A 27,374-nucleotide genomic window follows, 5' to 3' on the forward strand; every position below is an offset into this window, starting at 1 on the left:
CTACTAGTGGCTTGTGGCACGGTACCTTCTCCAGCAGGTCGATGAGGTCGGTGGCGGCGTCGCCGGCCAGCAGCACGGCCAGCTCGGCGGCGGCGCGCGCGGCGGCGGCGCGCAGCGCGGGCTCGGCGGCCGCGGCCCAGCCCAGCGCCGGCACGCCCACTACACTACTAGTGGCTTGTGGCACGGTACCTTCTCCAGCAGGTCGATGAGGTCGGTGGCGGCGTCGCCGGCCAGCAGCACGGCCAGCTCGGCGGCGGCGCGCGCGGCGGCGGCGCGCAGCGCGGGCTCGGCGGCCGCGGCCCAGCCCAGCGCCGGCACGCCCACGCCCGCCACCACCTCCTCCTCGTACAGGAACCTGCCCGACCAGACGATACTCCTCACTGCATCTTACGAGTATATAACAAAATCGTCCACCGCGTCTGTCTACGTTTTCAAGCGGTTTTCATCTATCAATAAAGTTATTATTGAGCAAGCTTTAGGTGTATAATTTGTTAAGGTTTACCGGGGGGCGGATCGCTACTTGTAAATATTTTTGGGGACGATTTTACACATATCGACCTAAGCCCCGGACTTAATATAAAAACTATGAATACCACATGACGATATACAAAACTGAAATATATAAAATATTGTTTGGTCATTAATTTTTAACTATCTCCTATTGTAGCAAATTTGAAATAATTATTTAACAAAATTAAAACATTTTTGGTACAAGCTTTTATCGCTGACTGTACTTTTTCTACCACAGGCAAATACTCATCGAGACAATTCTAATGCCACCAGAAACAGTTTCATGTAAAATGTTGCCAAGACAAAACCAGGGACCGATCCAGTACCCCTTTCGGGGGTTTTGGAAGGGGTAGTTCGTATAGAAAGCCATTGCTAACTAAAACCCTCTCATTTGGCTTTTTAAGCGCTTCATAATACGGGTAAGCTGATACCCATTCCTAAGCGCTAACCTCTTGAAGGAGTATCGATTATAAATTATAACGCTTATGCCATTTTCAACTATCTTTTCGTAAAAATAGAATCAAATATTGCTTATTTATAGTGCGTTTATAGTAGGTGTCAAGAGCGTTGACAGCATAAGTGTCATAATTTTTTGAATTAGGAACGGGATGCCCTTTCGTTTTAGCGATATCTCTGAAACCCCTTCCTAGAGCTAAGTCAAATGAATGGGTAAGCCAATCGTTGGAGCTATTCGATGAGCGAATAAGCCATTTAGAGGCTTTATTCTGGGAAGGAGTGGACGGGACGGGCACCCTGGACGAAACCATAAGGCTCGCACTTAAACTCAACGAACACACAAAGTCCTCTCGGATTCTCAGATATCGATTTTCATCTCGATCTGAGCTTAAATGACGAAATCCAAGATGGCGGGTGTTCTTTCCTATTTCACCTCAGATTCATAATAAAGGTCCTCTCGGATACTCAGATATCGATTTTCATCTTGAACAGAGCAAAAATGCAGAACTTCAAGATGGCGGGCGTTTTTTCAGATAATCATTTCAGATTCGTAATAAAGGTTCTCTCGGATTCTTGGGTATCGATTTTCATCTTGATCAGAGCAAAAATGCTGAAATTATAGATGGCGGGCGTGATCGACCCATTGGACCAATCATATTTTGGTCCAATAAAAAAAGACTTATTAAACTTTGAAGAGAACATTGCGTATTTTATTTGGAACTCCAAGACTAACTACAGTATGTGGGCTACAGTATGGGGTTCTTCAAAAAAGGAGTGTACAGGTTTTTAAAGGGTCGGCAACGCGCATGTAATGCCTCTGGTGTTGCAGGCGTCCATACGCTACGGTGACTGCTTACCAACAGGCGGGCCGTATGCTTGTTTGCCACCGTCGTGGTATAAAAAAAAACTAGTCTACCATGTTCTTTTCGTTCGCTACTATCACTCTCACTAACGCATGTGCACTATCACTATGCACTGTCGCAAATATCAACTATATCGGTTCAGTGGTTATTGTTCCCCATATAAAATTCCACCCCCCTTTTCACCCCCTAAGGGGCAAAAACTATCGTTTTACTTCATATGCAGGATTACTATAATGAATATGGCAATAAGTGACAGTTATAAGAAAAAAAAACAACGGGTTGCACTCCGGGAGTGCCGGCAGGAGCGAAAACTTGAATATTAACGTTGTGCATTTTTGATATTTTGGAATGGTTAGGGAATAATTTTGCACGAATCGCTTTAATTATCAGTATAAAAGTACTATCATTTATGTGGTAAAATACAATATTCATTTATTGCGCTATCGTACACAAACATGGCAATTTATATTACATTAAAAATTTAACTACTGGCTTCAATGACATTGTAACAGTTTTTCGATCAGGTCACGTGTCCGTCTTACGAATTTTCGATCTGTCGAATCTGTCGGTGACGTGACCTGTCGCGAGTTTAACATTTTTTCCCCATCACAAAAAGTGCACAGCGCCGCTAAAGAAGTTTCCACTTCAAAAATGAGTGAAACAAACATACTACTTATATTTTTCATGTTGTAGCCTATGTCGCTTGTCACACTTAACAAAATATCTATGCCGCTTGTTTCCTAATGCTAAGGCTGCGGCCAGCCAGGCGGCGGGTATTCGTTCCGTGCACTGTGGCGCTGTCCTAGTGGTCATGGGACATATTATTAGACTGCTGCCAAATAATATGAAGATGTCGTCCCACGAAAGTTCATCTTTTGACCACGGCGTACGTTGGCGTCGCTTGTATTTCCTCTACCAACTTTGCACATAGTCAATAATAGAGCTGTACAATAATATAGAGATGAAATGGGGAGGGGCCAGTAGACCGAACGAGATGCAGTTACGGAACTTTCATTAGGAGTAGTAAAGAAAACGTTTTCAAATAATTAATAGAATCAGGCGTTACTTTGCGGAAATCCATGCTAATTAAAGCAAGAAATATTACTTTGTTAATCCGCGAGAAAATAACGTGTTAGTCAATCAGTGCTAACCCGTTATACTTACTTGCGTATTTTTACATGCAATTAATGTTCCCCCCCTCCCACCGCAAAAATAAATATAACAACCCACCACCAAAAATACAAAACTCGACACGTGTTCCGCCTCTCTACGAGGCATCCTCAGGAGATGCTGGAGATGTTGACGGTCGGTTGACGGACCCGACAACTGACTGAGCTGTCCGGTCTTTCCTTCTTTCATGTCTCCATTCTGGAGATATGAGGTGCCTTTCCAACCTCTTGGTTTTTAGGCGGTGTCAAATCGCCGCCCGTGACCACGGGCGGGTCTTTTCATTGCCCTTTCTGTGGGCTGCGGCATCGTGCTCCATGGCTGGCTGGCCACTTGTGCTGGCCTGTCATGGCATTGTGGTCACTTCTACGACCTGTCTGCGCTTGCGGTTTGCGGTCCCTTCAATTGCAGTCAGGCGATGGGTCTCGCACCAGTTCCCTGGGGAGTTGGCGCGAGCGGCGGCTGTCCGCGATGCCCTGTAGGGGTTGGTGGCGTGAGTGTCGGCGCGCTCGAACATTCTAGCTGACAGGTGGCTCACGAAGGCGTCCAGGCTCCGCCATTTCAGTCCTCTGTGTATGTGCGCGTTGCGCACGTAGCGGGGGGCTTCCAATATGGTGCGCAGGGCCGCATTCTCCTGCGCACGCAGTCCCTTCTTGTAGGTTTCGGCCGCCAGAGCGTATCACGCGGGAGCTGCGTACGTCAGGCGGGACCGTATATAGGTCTTGTAGACCCCCAGCTTCGTGCGCCGAGGAAGACTGCTGCAGAGGACAGGACGGAGCAGTGTGCGGGCCGATTTGGTGCGCCGGACCACCTCATCCACGTGCGGCTTTACTGAGCTGTCCGATCCTTTCTTCTTTCATATCTCCTAACTGGAGATATGAGGTGCCTTTCCAGCCTATCTAGGCTTCTTGGCGGTGGCAAATCGCCGCCCGTAACTACAGGCGGGTCAGTTCTTTGCCCTTTCCTTGGGCTGTGGTGTCGTGCGCCATGACTGGCTGGCCACTTGTGCTGGCCTGTCATGGCATTGTGGTAGTTTTTTCCTCGGCCTGACTGCTCTTGCGGTTTGCGGTCCCGTCAAGCTCAGTCAGGCGATGAGTCTCGCACCAGTTCCCTGGGGAGTTGGCGCGAGCGGCGGCTGTCCGGCGGGCGGGCATGTAGCGGCGCGATGCCCTGTAGGTGTTGGTGGCGTGAATGGTCGGCGCGCTCGAACATTCTTGCTGACAGGTGGCTCACGAAGGCGTCCAGGCTTCGCCACTTCAGTCCTCTGTGTATGTGCGCGTTGCGCACGTAGCGGGGGGCTTTCAGGATGGTGCGCAGGGCCGCATTCTCCTGCGCACGCAGTTTCTTTTTGTAGGTTTCCGCCGCCAGAGCGTACCACGCGGGAGCTGCGTACGTCAGGCGGGACCGTATGTAGGTCTTGTAGACCCCCAGCTTCGTGCGCCGAGGAAGACTGCTACAGAAGACAGGACGGAGCAGTGTGCGTGCCGATTTGGCGCGCCGGACCACCTCATCCACGTGTGGCTTCATCGTCAGCCGCCGATCAAGCGTGACTCCCAGGTACTTGATCTGCGGCATCCAAGTGATCGCCTCTCCGTTGAAGCGAAGGGGCGGCGGGGGCTTGTTGGTGTATCCTGTCAGCAGTGCCTGCGTCTTGCCCACGTTCACTGACAGCCTCCACCTGGAGAGCCAGTCGGGGAGGATGTCGAGGGACCTCTGGAGTTTCTTAGCGGCGTGCGTGGGGTTCATGGACGCGGTGTAGAGTGCCGCGTCGTCCGCATAGAGGCCCAGCTTGACATCTCCGGCGACTGGGAGGTCGTCAGTGTAGAGGGCGTAGCATGCCGGCGAGAGTACGCTGCCCTGCGGGACGCCCGCGTGGATCGGGTGCTCCGCCGAGACAGCGTCCTCGACTGCTACGGTGAAGCGGCGGTCGGACAGGAAGGAGGCCACAACCTTCACTATCCGTCGGGGTGCTTCGGTCTTCGACAGCTTGTAGATCAGCCCCTCGTGCCACACTCTGTCGAAGGCCTTCTCCATGTCGAGAAAGACGGCTGCTGTGTGCTCCTTCCGGTTCATGGCCGCCGTCATGAAGTGGAGCACTCTGGTCAGTTGCAGGGTAGTCGAGTGGCCGTCTCGGAAGCCGAACTGCTCCGGCCTTGGCTCTATAAAGGGCTGGAGCCGGCCCAGTAGGAGCCGCTCGAACACCTTGGAGAGGGTGCTGAGCAAGGTGATCGGCCTGTAGCTCTCCGGTCTTCTTCGGTCTTTTCCAGGTTTAGGCAGCATTATCACCCGACCAAGCTTCCATGCTGTCGGGTAGTGTCCCGAGCGCATGATCCCGTTGAACAGGCGCGTCACTGCCACAATGGAGCGTTGTGGCAGGTGACGTAGCGCCGCGTTCGGGATCTCGTCGGGGCCCGGGGCTTTCCTGGGTTTGCAGCGATGGAGAGCTCGCTGCACTTGGCCGGGTGAGAAGAAGACCGGGTCCACTTCTGTCTCCAGCGGCTGCTCATGGAACCTCTCCAAGTGTTGTATGACGGCATTGTGGTGTTACTGAGCTGTCCAGAACGGTCGGCCATATTTATACCTTGACTAGTCCCCCTACTGTGCAAGTGTGAGTGAGATGGAAAAAATCGTAATAACGGCGATAACGCAATATTCAACTGTTCGTTGAGAATCATCGCCCTATTGTTGTACTTAATTATTTCCAACTGTTCAACATTACTTGCATGGGTGGGAACATTAATTGCATGTAAAAATACGCAAGTAATTATAACGGGTTAGCACTGATTGACTAACATGTTATTTTCTCGCGGATTAGCAAAGTAATATTTCTTGCTTTAAAGAAAACGTTATTATTGTTTGTCCTCGTCAGTCTCACATTTTATTCCCCACCATAAATTTAGTATGGTGTATGCTGGGCGACAAACAACCCGACCAAATTACGTCGGTTGTTCTTAGTACGATGTCAGAAATGTTAAAACGTGTTTTAAATTTTGTCGCACTGCGTACGGTTGTCCCTCTCAGGCGCACGCGTAAAGCTCGTCTATAGGATTGTACTATTAAACAAATAAATAAATATAAATATTATAGGGCATTATTACACAGTAAATTGACTAAGTCCCACAGTAAGCTCAATAAGGCTTGTGTTGAGGGTACTTAGACAACGATATATATAATATATAAATATTTATAAATACTTAAATACATAGTAAACACCCATGACTCAGGAACAAATATCCATGCTCATCACACGGACAAATGCCCTTACCAGGATCTGAACCCGGGACCGTCAGCTTCGTAGGCAGGGTCACTACCCACTAGGCCAAACCGGTCGTCAACTACTCAACTCAACAAGTACAGGGTGGCCAAATAAGAAGTATACATTTTGTTTTTAAATTTTAACTGTATTAAGTTCAAAAATTATTAAGTATTGTTTTAAAAATATATTCTTCAGGGTTGGCAAATTCATGCGAAACATAATGTCTGACATATGTCCACCTCTAACAGCAGGCAAATGTAAGCCCTTATCATCCCAATGTTCAGCATCTATTCGCACAATTTTGGCATTATCTTAGTACATTTGTGTCGAATAGTCGGTTTTAACTGTTTCAATTTCATCAGCTCGTTAGCATAGACACGTAATTTTAAATAGCCCCACAGAAATAAGTCAAGAGCTGCATAATTTGGGAAATTTGGTTGCCAATCACTGTCACTTTTTTTCAAAATTAATCGAGCAAACAACGTGTTTTAAACAACAGAAACATTGGAAATAAAATTGCTCGCCGCTAGTGGTAGACATTTGGCAGAAACTTCCGTATACAATTGCCAACCCTGAATAATATATTTATAAAAAAATATTTAGTAAAATGTCCACTCAACGTAATTAAAATTTAAAACACTTCAAACATTTACTTCGTTTGCCATCTCACTATCTGAAGGTTGTCTGGAAGAGATCGCTGTTTAGCGATAAGTCCGCCTGTTGTTACCTACCAATGTGTATATGTTATCAATTTCTGTATCTGTTTTTTATGTAGTGTGCAATAAAGAATTTTATTATTATTATTATTATTATTAAAAACAAAGTGTATTATTATTTGTCCACCCTGTATTTACGTATACAACGCACCTGTGTCGTTTGACGACGGCGAGCAGCTGCGCGAGCGCGTGCAGGCGCACGGCGGCGCGCGCGTCGCGGCGCACGAACTTGTCCCCGAGCGCCAGCGCCGCGCCCAGCCAGTCCGCGCGCGCCGGCGACAGCGTCGCGCAGCGGAGGCTGATGAGGCGCAGCACCGATGCTTCCTGCAAAATTAAAAATAAATAAATAATTATTAATTAAGAGAGGTATGGGCATTGTGAATGTCATCCGGCATCGCTTCATGGTAGGTATTCCACAAATACGCACGAAGCGTTTTGCTTCAACATTTCTTATGCGAACTGCCAAGGAGTGGAATGCCCTGCCCGAGTCTGTGTTTCCGTATGAGTACAATCTGGGTCTCTTCAAGGCTAGGGTAAATAGGTATCTCATAGGTAAGCGTGCTCTACCGTAGACCGCATCATCACTTACCATCAGGTGAGATCGTGGTCAAATGCTTGCCTATCGTTATAAAAAAAAAAAAAAAACTCGCTTTGTGTGGTAGAACACAACCAGTGGATGTCATTCCAGATCTAGAGCAGAGCCCAACTGGGGAAGTACCTCCACCTTACAGAAAACCGCAGCCAAATAACACTAGACCCTACTCATAGTGTTGTGTTCCTGCCGGTGAGTAAGGTTGCCAGAGCTCAACTAGGGGGGGCGGGTTTAGGATCGGCAACGCGCATGTAACTCCTCTGGAGTTGCAGGCGTACATAGGCTACGGAGACTGCTTACCATCAGGCGGGCCGTATGCTTGTTTGCCACCGACGTAGTATAAAAAAAAAAATAAACAATAAAAAATCCGGCCAAGAGCATGTCGGGCCACGCTCAGTGTGGGATACCGTAGTTACTCTTCCGTCACAATAAGCTAAACTGGAGCTTAAAGTACAATAAATTGTTAACCAAGGGATGAAACGGTACCTTTCAAGCGAGTTAAACAAATAGGCAAATTTACATAATCAGTACCTAATTAAAGTGTCTTTTTACTATGAAGGGGAAACTTTTTGCGACAAATCAAAAACAGCTAAACTGATCATGTCCGCTATAGTTTTCATTTAATATCTTTCTTAAGCTCTACTTCCACGATTTTTTTTCATATTTTTTGGACCTATGGTTCAAAAGTTAGAGAGGGGGGACACATTTTTTTTTACTTTCGGAGCGATTATCTCCGAATATATACACTTTATCAAAAAATGTTTGTTTAAGACCCCTATTAGTTTTGAAAGACCTTTCCAACGATACCCCACACTATAGGGTTGAAGCAAAAAAAAAAAAAATATTTTTAGACTTTATTGTACGACTTTGTCAGCTTTATGTATTTATATATTCATGCCGAATTTCAGCTTTCTAGCACTAACGACCACGGAGCAAAGCCTCGGACAGACAGACAGACGGACATGGCGAAACTATAAGGGTTCCTAGTTGACTACGGAACCCTAAAAAACCAAACTTAAAGGCCGGCAGCGCACATACACGTCTGGTGTTGCAGGTGTCCATGGGCGACGCTAATCGCTTACCATAAAAAATTAACTTTGATTCTGATGCATTGAGTTGCATTTCTATTGCTTCGTTACATTTCAAACCAAAATAAGTTTAACCATATTTCCTTCACTTTTAATTTCAAATAAAATTGCATTTTTGTATGGCGGGCCTTAGCAGGAAGCCTCAATTCATCGATGAGCGCTTTTGTCGGACGAAGCGAAGCCGAGTCCCTCAAAATATGACGAATTCACGAATTGCTGATGCCACCAATATTGTACTGCCGCTCTGTACTGGTCAGCTGTAGTGTTACCGGGCGGTCCTGAGCGCTGGAGTCGATGAGGTCCAGCAGCTGGCCGGGGTCCCCGGAGTACTGGCCGGCCTCGTGCAGCTGCTCGATGCTGGTGAGGAGCGCGTGGAGGCGGGTGTGGATCAGCTCGTTGGGAGGGTCCAGGCTTTCTGTAAACACAAGTGTGTATTATTCTTTGGCCCAGGTCCTTGTTTAACGCTAGTACTAGCACCAAAAAAAGGAATGAGTATCGTTTTCTTTGTTCTTACTTATTGGCAAATTGTGTTTGCCAGACTATTATATCAATGTTTTTTTTTAACAAAAAATAACTATTGCTATTGTATAAAAAAAAAACTACAGATGTAAAAGTTGCGGAAATTTTCCAAAAGCCAAACCATTGAGTTTTAAGAATTTTCTTAAATTTTTCGGTAGTTTTTTTTTATCACAGGCCGCTACTTCAGGCAAGTAATTAAGGTTTAAAGCCCTACCCGTCACCTTCTGGATAGCTTATTATGCAAGAGTGCGTACAGGCTTGTTACATAAGAGTGCGCACAATTTTAGTGTAAGAGTGCGCATTCTAGCTTCTTGTGAGTGGGGTAGTGTGTACTCACTGTCGTGCCTGTGCGCGTGCGCCAGCACGGCCAGCAGCACGTCCCAGGCGGCGCACAGCGAGTCGGGCGGCGCGCGCGTCACGAGGCTCTGGATGGCCTGGATCACCTCGTACGTTACCACGGGCTGGTTCGTGCTCACCGCCTGACATAATTAAATATGTTTCATTACATTGTAAAAATAAGAGTGCAAACAATATATTATAACGGATTCATAGAACAGGAAAATAACGCCATACAATATGAGGAGAGGGAGAACATACGGCGATAAGGGTGCGCATAAAGTGAGATAAGACTACGCACATATGCCGATAAGAGCTTTCATCTCCAACAGGAGTAATTCGGTGATATAATTGTACTAGTTTTTTTTACGTGAAATTAACACCTATCTACGTAATTTTTTATATCGTTAGATAATTCTTATCCGCTAAAACATTGATATCCCTACTAAGTGATACTACAGCCCTACATCAAAACGTGACACATTTTATGTAATCCGGCCGCAAAAAGCCGCCGTTGGCTTTGCACGAGAAGACATGTAACTGTGGAGTGCACACCTGTAATAGAGCCGGCAACACGCACAGGAGGGACACGCGCAGGCTGGGCACGCGGCGCGGGCCCCACAGCGCCATGTTGATGTAGAACACGGCGCCGCGCACGGCTCCGGCGTCGGCGGCGGCGGCGGCGTTGTTCGCGTCGGCGTTGTTGGCGGCGGCGGCGGCGGCGGCGGCGGGGAGCGCTGCGAGCTCTTGAAGCGCCGCGTGGCCCAGGTCGGCGCCGAGGACTGAGCGCATCAGCTGGGGACGATAAAATAATGTTTTTTTTAACCCAATCCTTTAATACCAATGTTGTACTAAAATGTCAGTCTCGCATCGATTTATTCAACCACCAAAAACGATGTCCCTCTGACGTTACACTATAAATCAGCTGCAATAGACGCAAAGGCCAATGATGATGATGATGTACTAAAATGACAGATATTTTGAACAGATTGTGACAATCGAACTGTCATTTTAGTGTCTGTACATAAATATAAGAGTGCATAGACAGGACGATAAAATTGCAAAACAGTATGGTAAGAGTGCGCAAACAGTCAATACAATACACTAAGAGTGTGCACACAAAATACATCTGCCAAATGGATTTGTTAACATTGTTTTAATGTTTTAGGCGCAAATTGACGATACATAATTTAAATAATTATTTTCTGAATGAATCAAAGTTGTCGAGTGGATAAAATGTGTAAAAATCGTGCCCCCGAATTTGGTAGCCGAAAAAGATGGGATTAAACGGCGCCATATATTTCAGGCAATTGAATTGCTAAAGTTCAACTTTTGACTACCAGATTTACCACATAATACATGGAGCAGTATACTGTAAACTGCCTACTGAATTTGAAGTACAATTTTGTTTTAAACAGCGACGGCGCGCATGAAATCGTCGACTCGTCGCTATCGTAGAACTAAATGAATTCTTGCTTGTTTTTTTTCTTTGTATGTTTTAGCCTCGCTTTGCGTTGAAATCGTTAAAACTAACGGAATTAATAACTCGCATTACACTGATACTACCAACTTTTAAATCTATTAACCAATGTAATCAACGTAAACCTTATTGCAAAGAGGTCCAAAAGTCCAAGGTCCAAAAATGATTAGTTAAGTGTGTTGTTTTGGTACCTTCCAGCTGGTCTGGCAGTGACGCTCCAGGTTCACGGTGCGACACAGGGCTCCCACGAAGGCCGGCAGCGCGGCGCGAGGCAGCAGCGAGTACGCCACGACGGCTTCCAGTAACGCCAGGGCTGATACGACGGCCCCGGCTTCGGCGGAGTAGGCGCAGAGGTGACAGGAGGCGCTATGGAAGATAAACAGTCGTTATATTTTTTTTATTACTAGTGTCTCTACCCCCATGAGTCAACCATTTTGAAATTTTTAAAAATACGAAAACGCCAAAAATAAGGTATTGTTAAAGTGACACGGTAAAGACGGATATGAGCGGGTCAACAATCGGCGAGAAGTAGCGCAGGACCAAGAAAAGTGTGTTGTGTCGGAGGACAAGAGGGCGATTTTTGAATTTGCAAAAATATTATTGCCCAAATTGAAATGGACACCTTCAGTTCACTCAGTCAATTTCTTTATTATTGAGCATCTTTATCATTGTGAAAATTTATTGCGCAAAAAAGTTATATAAGGCGGACTTAACGACTCATTCCTATTTACTTTTTTCAGCCCCACATCACGAATCGTAATTAAGTAACAGTTCTCAAGAAAAGTAAGTAAGTGATAAGACAACAGCTAACTTAATTTATTGACAATAATTCCCTACAATTCAGGTAATCCATTGTTTATGAAGATAGAGTAGTCAAAGTATAATAATACTTACTCCACGATGCCGTGCACGACGTGTTCGTCCAAGTAGGTGGCGTTATACTTGACAACGTTGATGACGAGGGCCAACAGTTCAGGCAGCGCGGGGCCAGTTTCACCTACACTGCGCATGTATTCTAGCAGGTATTCACCGATCTGGAAAAACATAAATACTTAAAATGTCTTATTTCGAACCAGGCATAAATGAAAATATAACAAGTTATGTCGAGCGCTCGGAATTACGGAAATTTTATAAGTTGATATGCAATGCAAAAAAAAACACATTGATTAAACTTTTGTACAAAAAAGTTGCCAACAAATAACGTAAGAGTGCGCACACAGTCAGATAAGAGTACGCACACAAATAGATAAAATAAATCACTATTAAATTAGTTTAAAAAATAAAATTATATTCAATCTAACCTGTTCCTCGAAGCACTCGATGTTCTTGCCGGCGTTGGTGAGCGTGGACAGCAGCGAGAGGCGGTGGGGCGCGTCCTGCCAACACATTAAGTTACTTGTTACATCTAAGTTAAGAATTGGATAAATTCTTTCTCCTCATCTTTGGTGTTGGTAGGAACTCGAGTCATGAGTCAAAATTTAAAGCACTAGATTCGTTTTTAAAGACTTTAAGCTCCAAGTTCCAAGTCTTTTAAGGCCCGAGTCATGGAGTCTGTATAACCGCAACACAAAATGTCTCGACCCTCTAAACAAAGACTCCAGACTCCTCTTTTATAGCTAAAACGAAATACTCCTACAATAGCATTTAAAACACAAATCGAAATTTAACTCATTTTACGTGTTTTTAGTCACTTGCGCGACATGTTTCCGAGAGCCTAGGTCCTTTCTCAAGCACTAACAGCACTAAAATCCGTGAGTTTAAATTGTAAAATTAAACTCGACAAATCACAATATTAATAATAAATAAATAAATACTATAGGGACATTCTTACACAAATTGACTAAGTCCCACGGTAAGCTCAAGAAGGCTTGTATTGTAGGTACTCAGACAACGATATATATAATATACAAATACTTAAATACATAGGAAACGTCCATGACTCACGAACTATTATCTGTGCTCATCACACAAATACATGCCCTTACCGGGATTCGAACCCAAGACCATTGGCTTCATAGGCAGGGTCACTACCCAATAGGCCAGACCAGTCGCGAAATATTTAATAAAATAATTTGATTTGTCCCCTAGTCGTAAGTAGTCTAAAGACTATTTCAAGAAAGGAGTATGGTAAAGTAATCCAGTTAGGTACCTCGGCTGGATGCAGCGCGTGCGTTTCTCGCAGATACCGAAACATCAGCGTCCGCATCACGGCGCACTCCTGCAACAACCATTGTATTATAATAAATTATACCAGACTAGTAATAGGGAGATGGATAGGACTTACACCATAATTGGAGTAAGAGAGATACAAAGGTAGAATTTAGGCATTTAAGGCATATTATTGCGCTATCTAGTCTTAAGATTTTTAAGGCATTTCTTTTACGTGCCGCCTTTCCTCAACTCGCCTACGGGGCGGCAGCTGACGTCCACGAGGATTCATTACACATGGTCCTTGTGTATCATGAACGCCCGCCTCGCCGCTCCCACTCAATCTCGTCCACGATCTCAGTGGATGTTCTAGCGTGTAGTTCAGTGAGTGCACGCTGCCCGCCCCGCCAAACGTCCCGCTAGACGCTAGATACGAAGAAAAGGCACAGAACATTATACCTGTCCTTCGGCTATGCAGCGCAGGAACCAGAGCGCCGTGTGCCTCGACTCCGCGCAGCTGTCGTCGAGGAGATCTCGCATGAGCGCCCATAGCCTCTCCGCGCCGCCCTGCACCAAATATAAACAAATTTTATGAGTCTACACTTCTACTTCAGAGGAAGGGAGTGCCTGGAGTCCGTTCGCTCGTTGGGTGGACGACATTCGGAGGATTACGGGTCACTTCTTGTTGAGATTAGCTCAGGACCGGGATAAGAGGCGTACTAGAAGAGAGGCATATGCTCAGCAGTGGCCGATAAAATGCTGAGCCTTCTAGAGAGAAAACTGATCATCTTTTCTGTGGAAATTACAAATATTAAAGAATTGGATACATATTTAAGACTTTTATTATAACATTTTAAACACATTCAGTGCCAATGCCAACGCGCAACGAGCGTAGCCGATAACATGCAAAATCCCGTATATATAAACAGCGACTACGAATTGAGCGCCCGCCTGGCGGGTTGCTGGCAGTAAATATGTTAACCCCTTAACGGTCCAGATTAATAAAATTAGAGGATTCTCATCGCCTCTTTGAAATGTAAAAAATCTACAAAAAAAAAACGGCTAAGAGCATGGCCCCATACTCAGTGTAGGGTTCCGTAGTTACCCGTCTGTCACAGTAGCCTGCCTTGAAAACGGGGGCTATTTAGTTATTTATCATGTTTATAACAAACAAAAGGGAGTGAAACAGTGACTCCAGAGGTCGCCCGTACGTGTTACTTTGCTACCGTACACTCGCTGTTGCAATATGGAGCTGAACTCTGGGGTCGCTGTGCTGAGTGGGAAAGGGTCTTTCGTCTGCAAAAACGTGCAATTAGAATCTTTGCACTAGTACCAATGGATACACCGGCTAAAAACCTTTTTAAAGAGTTATTCATTCTTACGTTACCTGCTATTGTAATTATGCAGATAGCCGTTTATGTGCGTGAAAATATCCACACGCATAAAACAAATGGCATGATACATGGGCGCAATACTCGAAATGCACATAAGCTCGTTGCTATCAGCCGCAAGCTTGCCAAGTCCTCGAAACTGACTCATGTGACGGGCCCCACAGAATATAACCATCTACCAAAAAATATAACTGAGGCCCCAAGCGTAAGCAGCTTTAAACATCGCCTAAGAAGTTGGCTTATTGAGCACCCGTTCTGCAATTATCACGAGTTCATAATGACCAATAAATAATTGTGCTATTTACTTTGATTACTCTCTATTGAAAGTATTGACATTTTTATTATTATTAGTGACATGTAAATTAGCTTTACAAATAAATGATTATGATTATGTACGAGTTAAGTCCGGATTCATCCTGAGGGTCGCGAAGTTGGAATCTTGAGACAATGCCAAAATCACACAAAACACTCAAAAAATCCAGCCTGCAGCTCCGTAGCGAACGAAACGCAACAGTCCCACTAATATAGAAGAGTGATAGAGAGATGACTACGCCACGTCACGGAACGTTAACCAAAAAGCCAAATTGGCATGTTGGCTACGCGGGCTGGTACGGTCACGTCTGAAAATATCGAAACGAAAAAAGTGCCAAAAATATGTATACACGACTTTATTGCCTTAGATATTAAGGTAGTGTATACATATTTTTGTCACTTTTTTGTACCGATATTTTTAGATGTGACTGTACTTAATGGGCCAATTAGTTTGAACTGAAGATTTGTAATGTCACTTGGTCCACCTACTGATTCGAGTATTTCTTGGAATGACTTTTAATACATTTAGTAGTAGTACATAGTATGACTGGTGTCATAGCTCAAAGTACAGTCCCAATCATAAGTAACCGTGAAACTTGGCATGTATATAACTTATAAGCACTTTCTACTGTGGCAACAGTAAGATAGATACCTTGGAAAGCGTTGCACTAGCATAAGTGTTGCCAAAGTATGAAATATTTCTGGTTTAGTACGTAGATATCAGCGACTTTCAAAGTTATACCGCTTTAATGTTACCCCAATGCACCTTATACGATAAATATAAATAAATATTATAGGGACATTATTACCCAAGTCCCTCGATAAACCAAGAAGGCTTGTGTTGTGGGTACTCCTCAGACAACGATATTTATAATATACAAATACTTAAATACACAGAAAACATCCATGAACAAATATCTGTGCTCATCACACAAATAAATGTGTCACACAAAGGTTGTCTGGAAGAGATCGCTTTTTAGCGATAAGACCGCCTGTTGTCTGCCTCTACATTTAATCAATTGTTTAGTTTTCTTGTATCTTTTTACTGAGGTGTGCCAATAAAGAGTATTCTATCTATCTATAAATGCCCTTACCGGGATTCGAACCCAGAACCATCGGCTTCATAGGCAGGGTCACTCCCCACTAGGCCAGACCGGTCGTCATAACATGTAAGAGTTCCTATTGGCCTACGGAACCAACGGGTGGTTGGCGGCAACATTCAGTGCGTATCCCATAACGCTTATGACCGCACACCATGGAGACAGTGGCGATCCTCAGCAATGAGGGCCCGAGGAAGAAGAAAAAGAAGAATTGAAAAAAAAAATACAAACTTTTCAAGTCGTTGCCGCTGACTGTACTTATTAGATACTGATGACAGTGATGACACATACGTTCAGTTTAAATAGCACAACGATGCATTGGCACTACAGATCCATTCACTGAAGCAAGCTGTGGAGAGAGGTTGTGTCGGTGTAACGGTCGGGTGAGACATCTCTAAGGATAATTTAATATATATTTTTATATTTTATCTCTGACACGTAGAGACTTATACATCTCTAAAGAATTTTAGTATTTTATGGTTTTATTTTTTTATCATAGTATTTTTTTTGTGTAATTTGACATTTAGAGACAGTAACATCTCTAATAAAGTATTTATTATTTCATAGATTCGATATTTGTAATTGTTTTTTTTTAATTTATTGTTTGTAAAAATGGACATGTAAAAGTGCCCCTGTGGCCTATTTGCTGAATAAATGTTTGATATTTGATATTTGATATTTGATGAGACTGTTCCAGATATAGTGTTGTCTTCTTTATAATTTACCAAGACATTCCACCGGTATGTAAAAACTTGTGGACGATAGACGGACAGAAGTATATATGATTTTAACTTATTTACTAATTTAAAATTGGATTACTGAAGTAATATGTATGAGCCGTGCATGATAGTGTTAGTAGGGAGTCATTTGAGTCTGAATTTGAAGTACTCGACTCGCTTTTACGAAACTCAGCGCTTAAAAAACATCCGAGTCTTTTAAGTCCCGAGGCGGGTCATTTATTGGGTCTTTTGTAAGAGAGCTCAAAAGGACTCAAGTCTCCGAATAAAGACTCCGTCAACAGTTTTATTCACCGAAATAAAAGTAAAGAAATTTTGCGTTATTGTATTATTTGTGTGTGTGTATTGCTAGCTTATTACTTAAAGACAAAGCATTTCGAAATTTTCTAAACAAAAAAATTTGAGTTCTCTGAGAAGGGCACAAGTCCCTACAAAAGACTCGAGTCTCTAACAAGTTGAAAAGAACTCGAGTTTAGTTAGACTTAATAATGTGAGTCTGAAAAACTTAGTCTAGTTTCAAAGCAGAGAACTCAACGGACTCGAGTTTTAACCAACACTAATGCATGATGTTGTTGTCCGGCTGACTCCTCTTTAGGTCGCAATTGTCTTGAAATTTTGTGACAAGTTCATATGATTAAATATAATTTTTTTGTCGATCCAGATTTTGGACATTTTAAAGGGGAAACGACTTAAGTATTAATAGGTTATATGGGGCTTAAAACCGTTTTGAGTTCACTATGATAATGAGTCAACAAACAAAGTATTTTCGACTTTTACATTTTCTAAGTTTTTATTTATTTATTAAAAACTGATCGGCGATTGGCTCTAGTCACACCTGATGGAAAGTGAAGACAGGGCCTAAGATGGAGCTCACCGGTTCAGTAGTAGCCTATTCACTCTTGCTTTAAAGAGACCGAGGTCATATTTATCAGGGAATACAGATGGCGGGAGCGCATTCCATTCTTTAGCCGTCCGTAACAAAAAAGAGGAGGCCGTTTAGTGCGAACAAATGGAATGTTTACCACGAACGGGTGCATTCGCTCCTCACGCCTGGATGTCCGATGATGGAAAGGGGAAGGTGGGATCAGATCGTGCAGTTCCTGTACGCACTCCCCGAAATCACGAGTTTATCACGAGGTCTACAGCTCACAGAGCCACTACGGTCTGTTTTTTTATTCCGTAGACTAAAGTAACGTTTCATATGTAAGACATGACATTTCTTAGTACCACATGAAATGTCATTTTAGTCTATGGAATAAAAAAACAGAATATATATTGTTATCATTTTCAGAGATGTCCTGGTGTCTGCCGCTTCTGTTGCTCCTGGCACTGGGCCGGGCCACTCTTACTGCGGACTGGGATGGTCCTTCCAGTCCTAGCGACCAATCAGATCTCACTACAGACGATGAAGTTCTAGCTAATGATGACATGATCGTTGAAGAGATTACGATACAGGTTTCACATACGAGTAGTTTAATCCATGGCCCACTGTATAAATGTCCTACAGATACGATTCAGAAATATGTAGCTTTAACACATACAATTATTTGTGTGAAGAAACATAAGCATGACAAAGAAATTTAAAACATGCTTTCAATAATTTTGATTACATACATATTTACAAATAAGTTTCATGGTATTTTTGATAAAAACATGTCCTTGCTAATAACTGAGATTACCGATTTAGGATTTAAACAGATATTCCGTTTGATTTTGACTACTATTTACTATTCTTTGAAAATCAATTTATGTAATCATATTATTATACTCATTTTAATCTAAGAGAAATTTGTTTTATTCTATATTTTTTTAAGAAGTCTTTACTGTTAATATAATTAGTAATAAATATTGGGATGCTACAGCTACATTTAAACTTACATATCACCAATGTGTAGCTATAATTAAATAAACAATTAAATCTATTTGTTTACTTTTAATTTAATGAATAATAAGACCAACCTTACTTGACACACTGCATTTCTGGTTTGTAAAATATCATTGCGATAATCAACTTTGTTTAGTAATTAATAATTAAAACAGATCGAATGTTTTTTTTTTTAAATATTATAAATAAATATTGTTTTTTTTTATTTGTCTACCAGTATGTAAGTGACTTGGAAATATTTAATCTCTATGCCTAGTGCCGATGTTGTACAAATAAAATCTTTGAATGCTTGTATATTCAAAAAAAATGATTAAATGTTAAATATTATAAGTTTAAAATAAATCCCAATGTTTTGAGTGTTTTACTAATTAAGAGGCCGCAGCAAGCTCAGCCGAGTTTCACCTTCCCATACAAACGAAGTTTCATTCTCATTTTAAAACTATGAATTGGATTGTAAAGAGTCTTTGCACATACAATGATATGAGGCATATCTATGCCTGTAATTAGTGTATATACCTCCATTTATAAAACAAATGAAATAGAGCAAAAACAAGTTGTATGAAAAACTTAAATTCACTGTATTTTTTTAACTATGGTATCTGAAGCTACATAAACTAATTACAAGCATAGATATACCTTATCCTCTTGTAAGTACAAAGTTTCAGAACAATCTAGCTAGTTGTTTTAAAATGAGTTCCGAAAATTTTGTAAAATGAAATGGGTATCCACCCATTATTATTACAGTAGAAGCCTAATATGACAATTTTCAACACATAATACATTTTATTTTTATTTTACACTCGTTTCATATCTAGAAATTGCCTATTGATATCTAACTATACAAAAAGGGGCTTAGAAATATTTGCGGCTTGGTCTCTTTAATATATCTGATGGCAATTGTAGCAATTTTGTACTGAAATGTACAATCAGTTGGACAAATTGGGGCAGTATAATATCATTTTAGTATTTGGGACACAAAAACAAGAGGTAGAAGCTGTTGCAAGCAGAGACCAATGTTGCATCAGATTGTTTACTATCTGGCATTATGCAGGGTAGGACTATATCTACAGGCCATTCAACTGTTGAGATTGTCAGATTAACGCAAGATTGTAGTTATGGTAAGGAATTATATATCTGTGCCACTTTTTATTATTTCACAGTGATAATTATAAAACCTGGTATGGATATTTTATTGTCATATGAAAATGAACATTAACACAATGAAATTCTTTGACCGTAGATGTTGCCATGGTGAACTAAAGCAGAGATGGTGGGTTTTTACTCTTGTGAATACAAATGAGTTTACCAGGACTTAATTTAATATTTTATTACTGTTTATACTGTTTTTTATTCAGTAAATAAGTTTTTATTATATGTGAATGTGAAAAACCATTTACATTGGGCAAGTTTAGGGATGAAAATCTACTCCCTTTTGCGCAATTACACGGGAGGTGTTTGCACAGTAATAACGGGTAGGATATATGTTTGTGATACCAGTCAGATTTTTAGCAGCTTCTAGTTTTTGTCACATCTTTATATATTCTTATTATTGTTTATTGGTGGGAGATAAACGTCTCCTAAACGAGGTTTTTGTTCCTGTGCTTTGTCTAGCATAAGCTTACTCTATAAGCTAAGTCTAGTGCCTGTTGAAAGTATATTGGGGGTCACCTGTTGTATCCTGGTGACACGCACGCGGTCGCCGAGGTCCCGCAGCGCGCGGAGCCGCCGCGCGGGTGCCGCATCCGACCGCAGCTCTCGCTCGAGATCCGCTGTCACCACCAGCTCGTTCACCGCCGGTAGCGGCGCTGCAAACATACAAACAACGCATATACAGTCTCTGACACAACGTTGACTACCTTAATACAGTATTTGCTGGTAAAAAAAGCGTTTCAAACTCACCCGAAGCGCCCTTCTTGAAGAACACTTTCAACTTGTCCTGGAGCGATTTAGTATCCCGGTCCCTCGAACTCATATTGCGGCCGCCCTTGCTATCACTACCTAACTAAACACGCTAAAGCTTAAAGCTATGCGCAAAGATTATCTATGAGTGTGAAATTGCAAATAAAAAGACATATTTATTAAAAATAATCTCACTACCGCTCCTTTGCTATTCACCATCTGACAGTTCGCCCTGTCGGTCGCAGCACAGCTGACAGCACTTGCTCGATACGCGGGTTATGAACGCGACGTAAACATTGTCCAAACAAAATACGTGATGACTATTGAGTTATATTGTTTAATATTGTTACCTTACTCACGTGTTTATTAATTATGGAATACTAGAGATAAAAATACATCATGTATTAATAAGGAAGGTGACAATACATTAGGTAAACAAAAGCAGCCGCATCCATTATTTCTGAACGAACTCTTAAGCAGTGTTGCCACATGATAATTATTTTTATAAGGCGCGTTCAAGCAGACAAACTAATGTTGGGTTGACAGGAGGAGGGTAGTTATTTTTCGTACAAAATCGTTACTATCAGTGACTTTCATTCAATGGAAGATACATAACAGTAATACAGTAAAATATATGTACACATCCACCCAAAGAGTAGTATATATATAGTAGGACATATCCACCTCAGTCCATCCCTATAATTTTTTTACCCATATTTATTTGGCAATTATTTTATCCCCAGTGGTCACCCTAAATTAAAATCTAACCATATGGAAGGTAGAGGCAAGGAACAGAATTTCCATAGGCAGAACTGTTGTAAAAGTGTCCAGCTGTCAGCTATAAATAATAGTTTCAAAACTCTCCAGAGTAGCGCTAGAGTAGCTAAGAACCGAGGCGTTATTGACGGAGTGAAGTGCGCTGTCTATGATTAGATTTTTTCTCAAGTATTTTCTTTTTTATCGGACACTTTTTGGTATATGGAGATTCTGTTCCTTGCCTCTACCTTCCATACCTGACCAGTAATATATGATCACGCGCCATATTGCGGAATTTCATTGGTTCTAAAAATTTCATACTAAACTGAATTGTCACTCCCTCTCCGACCGCCCTCTTGTCTTGACAATGATCATATATTTCTGGTCGGGCTTTATAATTATAATCCTGTTAAATTAAGTGGTTATAAAATTATTTACCTACTCCTCTACTGTTATCTGTCATTTATGCATTCATTAACACGAATATAAGAACATACATAAAAGGTTTCAAGAAAAGTCTATATTGGCTATTCCTCATAACAGCACTTGTGCTTTAAATCGCTATAACGTTACTGCGATTAATGGCTACCAACCTAACAAAATCAAAACGAATACAGTTTTAAACTAAGTGCATTGCTGCCAACTTACAAAATATTCATTTGGTTGCATAGTAAAAACAATTACTTCATAAGTCAGAAACCCGCATGTGACACCCGTAATATAGCAACATCCATAGACTACGAAGACCGCTTAGCGTTGCTTGTTAGTCTCCATAGGCTACTGTGGCCAAAATCGAGAAAAAAACTGTCCAAAAATTTAATTTAGCAAAGAGCAAGTACCAGGGCCTCATGAGTTACGAGGTGTCGCTGACCAGCCGGGCCGCGGCGGGCCGGGCGCGTAACAAGTTATGCTCGCGTATTTTAGCTAATATATACTTTTCCTACTCCTCTACTGTTATCTGTCATTTATGCATTCATTAACACGAATATAAGAACATACATTAAAGATTTCAAGAAAAGTCTATATTGTCTATTCCTCATAAAAGCTCTTGTGCTTTTATAAGCTATAATGTTACTGCGATTAATGGCTACCAACCTAACAAAACCAAAACGAATACAGTTTTAAACTAAGTGCATTGCTGCCAACGTACAAAATATTCATTTGGTTGCATAGTAAAAATAATTACTTCATAAGTCAGAAACACGCATGTGACACCCGTAATATAGCAACACCCATAGACTACGAAGACCGCTTAGCGTTGCTTGTTAGTCTCCGTAGGCTACGGTGGCCAAAATTGAGAAAAAACTGTCCAAAAAATTAATTTAGCAAGTAGCAAGTACCAGGGCCTCATGAGTTACGAGGAGGTGTCGCCGACCGGCCGGCCGCGGCCCGGGGCGGGCCGGGCGCGTAACAAGGTATGCTCGCGCGTCTTGGCTATATATGTTTGCTGTAATTTGTTTACCTAAATTAAGATTTATTTTTGTTGACTCGTAGGAAAAATATTGTATGCAACGTTGTATAAGTAGGTCAAAAAATTCTCGTGGCGTATTCCTTTACAATGTTCGCCTACGCCTTCGGCTCCGGCTCACATTGTAACTCACGCCACTCGCCTTTTTTGACCCTTCTTATACAACTGTTGCATAAAATACTATTTGCTTTGTTTACCTAAATTAAGATTTATTTTTGTTGACTTGTTGAAAAGTATTGTATGCAACGTTGTATAAGTAGGTCAAAAAATGCTCGTGGCGTATTCCTTTACAATGTTCGCCTACGCCTTCGGCTCCGGCTCACATTGTAACTCACGCCACTCGCCTTTTTTGACCCTTCTTATACAACTGTTGCATAAAATACTATAGTGGCCGCATTACATCCCGCAGACCAACATTGTTATGTTGTAATTTTATTTTGATGAATAACTGGCGACCTTATTACATAGGTAATACGAGTTACCTGAAGAATATCAAGCAAGTGAGTAATATTATGGACTATGAATAAACATACATTTTTATTATATGAAAATATGTATTACCATTCGTTTTATTTTAATATAACAATATTAAAATAAAACGAATGTCAAGTCAACATGTTTATATGTCGATACGTGAAGGTAGGTAGTAAGTATATTTTTTTTCTTCTTTATGTTTTTTTTTTTGTTTTCTACTGCACTTATTCTTATACTTAAGATATATAGTCTGCCAATCCATTTCCGGCAGTAAAAAAAAGCGACAAATTTAAAAAATGTAGGCGCGAAGGGATATCAATAATACAAAAAATAGAAAAGTTGTTTGACCACTATATCAACAACCGTAGTAATCATTACTATGTAGGTAGTAGGTATAGTCTGGCAAAAACAACTTGTCAGTAAGTAAGAACCAGGAAAATTATACTCATTCCTTTCTTTTGGGTACTAGTAGGTACTAGCGTAAGACAAAGACAGGACATCAGACGTGCCATCGTTCGTTCCAGCGTCAGTATGGTATGATTCTTTGGCCCAGGGTTGTCTCATTTCAAAAGTCTCTCCCCTCCGTTTTTTATTTCAAAGTTTAGTTTTTTTATTTCAAAAGTACTTATAAGTATTATACTTACTTACTTCTCGGGTATTTTTATAGCGTCGCATATGGAGATACTCGGTCTTCGTGTGATATAGGTATCATAAAAGATGCTAATTCCAAATCGGGCATAAAATCCGAAACTATAACAGCAACAGCTAATACATATTTTCAACTTTTTCGAGAGCAAGGAAAACAATTGTTATGGTAATTTCTCTCCACAGTAACCCAAGTAATATCCTCTGTTGGTTAAACATGTACTTATAGCTACTACATTTGAATGCTTCCCTAAATATTTCAAATACAGACTGACCCTTGTAATATTCCTTACTTTAGGAGTGGCAGGTGCTGTCTCCCGTCAAGGTTGCACGTCTAATCCCGCTGACAAGGGTCAGCGGCAGCGACAGTTGACGAGGAGCCCTGAGGGCCTACCGCGAACGACTTCCTTTTTTTGTTTGCCTATTTGCCTCTTTATTGCTCGAATAAGCAAGAGCGATAAAAAGGTAGATAACGAAATTTCGAATTTTGATGTTTGCGGTATGACCAGACCCTCAAGGAGAGGGGTATCTAGTATGAATAGGGCCCAATGAGCTTCGATATAAAACTTGATTACCATCAGCTTGCTTATTCAGCACTTTAAATGTTCATGAAGATTGGGCCTGTCAAACTAATTTCGGCATTTTAAACTATGTACATTTAACAGTTTTGAATGATTCACGGTTAGTTTCACTAGATTTAAATCGAGCGGGATATGGACCGTGATTACCTTTTGTATTGTTTTCGAGCTCCCGATATTTCGACGCAGTTACATGCATCTTGTTCACGGGTTACTGATAGCGGGTGCATGGGTGTGAGCGCGGTCTACATAACTTTGACACCCACTCACTATCTTCAGTTACCCGTGAACAAGATGCATGTTTGCGTCGAAATATCGGGAGCTTGAAAACAATACAAAAGGTAATCACGGACCATATCCCACTCGATTTAAGTCTATGTACCTTTAATGGGCTGTGCTCTGAAGAATTGTTTGACATGATGCCCACGGCTACTTTCTATCACCGCACATCTCGCCGTCGGCGGGGTGTTCATCCTCACACCCTAGAACCCTGTGTTTCCGTATGAGTACAATGTGAATCTCTTCAAGGCTAGAGTAAATAGGTATCTCATAGGTAAGCGTGCTCCACCGTAGACCGCATCATCACTTACCATCAGGTGTGATCGTGGTCAAACGCCTGCCTATCCTCCATAAAAAAAAACCGAAATTGTCGCGCACTGTGCGGTATAAAAGGAACTTCCTCCCTTGGACGCTCCGGCTGTGAAATGAGCTACTTGCCGAGGTTTTCCCTTTGTTATATTGCCATTTGATATGTTATAATGTAATTTTTATTATACGTTTCTTTTGTTATATTTTGATTTCATCTAAACTGTCTTTGATATAATGCCTACTGTAATATAATTTTTATGTATAGACTCTGTAAAATATCTTTTATAATGACTTTTGTTATATTATATTTTTGTATAACATAATATTTTATATAATTTTATCAAGAATAAATACATATATTATCATCCCACCTAACCCAACCTAACCTATTTTTTCAAGGTTTTTAATTACGATACGAAACGATACGATACGACATGACGTAACCTAACCTAACCCATTTATGTCCCGCCGTGTGGTGGCGGCGTCTTAGAATAGCACCACCCCATCTCGTCCCGTGGGTGTCGTAAAAGGCGACTAAGGGAAAACCGACGTATGGGCAGCAGCGTCCGTCGAATATTGATATCAACATCCACTGCGGTCCCAACTCGCGTATTCAACAAAAAAATATCTTCGCAACAATTAAAATATCTTTGCAACATAAATCTAATCACAACAACTAATATAACTCTACTCTAATCAAACTCCCATCTTAAAATAAAAATAACCCCCCAACTTAAATCAAAAACTCTTATCTTCATAAAATTCAACCCGGAACCATGGCCGCCCGTATTTAACGCGGGGACCATGGGCCCATATAAACTCATAACAACAACGCCGGGTCTTCAACTCGAGCATCACCATTGCTTTTTGACTGATGGTGATGCCGGACCCGGCATCGCATAAATCAAACCAGCATTTCACAAATGTCACCTCGGGCACAGGGTCGCCCGTATCCTTAGCGAGGGCCCTGTGTCTTCAATTGACACAACAAACCTTATTAAAAAAAAAAAAACCCATTTATGTCATGCACTCATTATGCCACACAAATAATTATGTTATGTCACTTGTTAGAACAAATAATATGCTATAAAGTTGTAACAATTATGACTAAGTATATTAGACGAAGTGTAAATATACCTTAAGATCATTCTACCAAATATTTGTATATATGAAAAGTAATCGGGTAGTACTTTGCCTGTACTTATGTATAAGTCTCTATTCTTAATTTTAGGCATATTAAAATACCTAATCGAACTATAATGTTAGTATCCGGGATATTTTAAGTTACTGGGTTTTCTGCGTATCTTAGTCATTTGCTTTGATTTATTCATTCTTCATAAAGACTCCTTTATTATTCCTTTATCCCGAGGGCGTTTCTTTCCCAAACTGGGGACGAAATCATTGTCCCTTTTATTACGCGATTAAACAGAAAAGCGAACGCCAAATTACTGTCAATACGACGCCATTATGGAAGTATTATTTATTTGAGGATAAGCGGAAAGTTAGGGCCGTAAACACAGACGTATTGGTAATAGTCATCGCATGTGAGTTGCGGGCTAAGTATTTAAATGACTTTATCATCACACTTGCTCGTAAAAGGTGTTTGCTGCAGTAACGCAGCCTGCAGGCAGCCCAAACAGCACTCTAAACGTGTTAAAGTATTGCACGCGCAGTGCGTTGTATGCCCGCTGCGTAAAAATGACCCACAGATTGCACGTGTAATAACACCTTGTACGAGCAAGTGTGATGAGAAATAATTCGCAAGTTGTGTCTGCGTAGTCTATTTAGAAATATGTCCGTGCTGGTAAAGTATACAGCGGGGCCGTAAGCCCGTATTGCACTCACTATGGCTACTTAAGCGATACTTAGTCAAATTGAATTTCCGAGAAAATAAGTGGCGAGGGCGACTGAAAATTTTATATTTTTTCCTTTCGACTGTGTTTCGCTTATTAAGTACCTAGCTATAATACATTCAACGCTGTCTTTTCAATTTGTTCTTTCGTTATTTTACATTTTATTGAGAAAATGGGTAACGTTACTTTACATTTAAATGAACTTCGCTCGAACCAACTCTGTTTTTGTTTTCTTTATGTCGTTATAGCGGACTCTTTGCCGGCACTGGCACTTTGCCTCTTTTGTGACCGCGTCACGCTTGAAGAAGTTTATTTGTCATATTTACTTTCATGCAATCACTTTATTCTTGGAAAATATAATATTATTCCGAATAATGTTACACAAATTAAAATCAGTAGTAACTGAGCTATGTATAAATAAAATAACCGCATATATCGTCGAAGTTTCACTAGTTATTTTCATTTGCTACGCATATTTTTCTTTAAAATCGAAGCCGGAGGATACGAACGAGCGTTACATTGTTTTTGATGAAGATTATAAGGCACGGAACCCGAAG

The 27,374-nt window shown here is 41.6% G+C and overlaps 1 protein-coding gene across 1 annotated transcript in view; it reads right to left on the reverse strand.

Moving 5' to 3' along the window:
• LOC133521768 (tuberin) overlaps positions 1–21,112 on the reverse strand; it is an 88,192-nt gene extending 67,080 nt beyond the window's left edge. The window contains exons 1-12 of the mRNA XM_061856837.1: positions 20,456–21,112; positions 20,225–20,361; positions 13,591–13,698; positions 13,133–13,201; positions 12,285–12,359; positions 11,878–12,017; positions 11,175–11,349; positions 10,059–10,298; positions 9,505–9,646; positions 8,918–9,063; positions 7,120–7,292; positions 190–355 (exon numbers count right to left, since the gene is read on the reverse strand). Of these exons, the coding sequence (XP_061712821.1) occupies positions 190–355; positions 7,120–7,292; positions 8,918–9,063; positions 9,505–9,646; positions 10,059–10,298; positions 11,175–11,349; positions 11,878–12,017; positions 12,285–12,359; positions 13,133–13,201; positions 13,591–13,698; positions 20,225–20,361; positions 20,456–20,528 (1,644 nt within the window). The 5' untranslated portion in view covers positions 20,529–21,112. The remainder of the gene's footprint in view (positions 1–189; positions 356–7,119; positions 7,293–8,917; positions 9,064–9,504; positions 9,647–10,058; positions 10,299–11,174; positions 11,350–11,877; positions 12,018–12,284; positions 12,360–13,132; positions 13,202–13,590; positions 13,699–20,224; positions 20,362–20,455) is intronic.
• Between the last annotated feature and the right edge of the window lie 6,262 nt (positions 21,113–27,374).

This window comes from Cydia pomonella, chromosome 10 (genome assembly GCF_033807575.1).
Source record: "Cydia pomonella isolate Wapato2018A chromosome 10, ilCydPomo1, whole genome shotgun sequence".
Classification (NCBI taxonomy): Eukaryota; Metazoa; Arthropoda; class Insecta; order Lepidoptera; family Tortricidae; genus Cydia; species Cydia pomonella.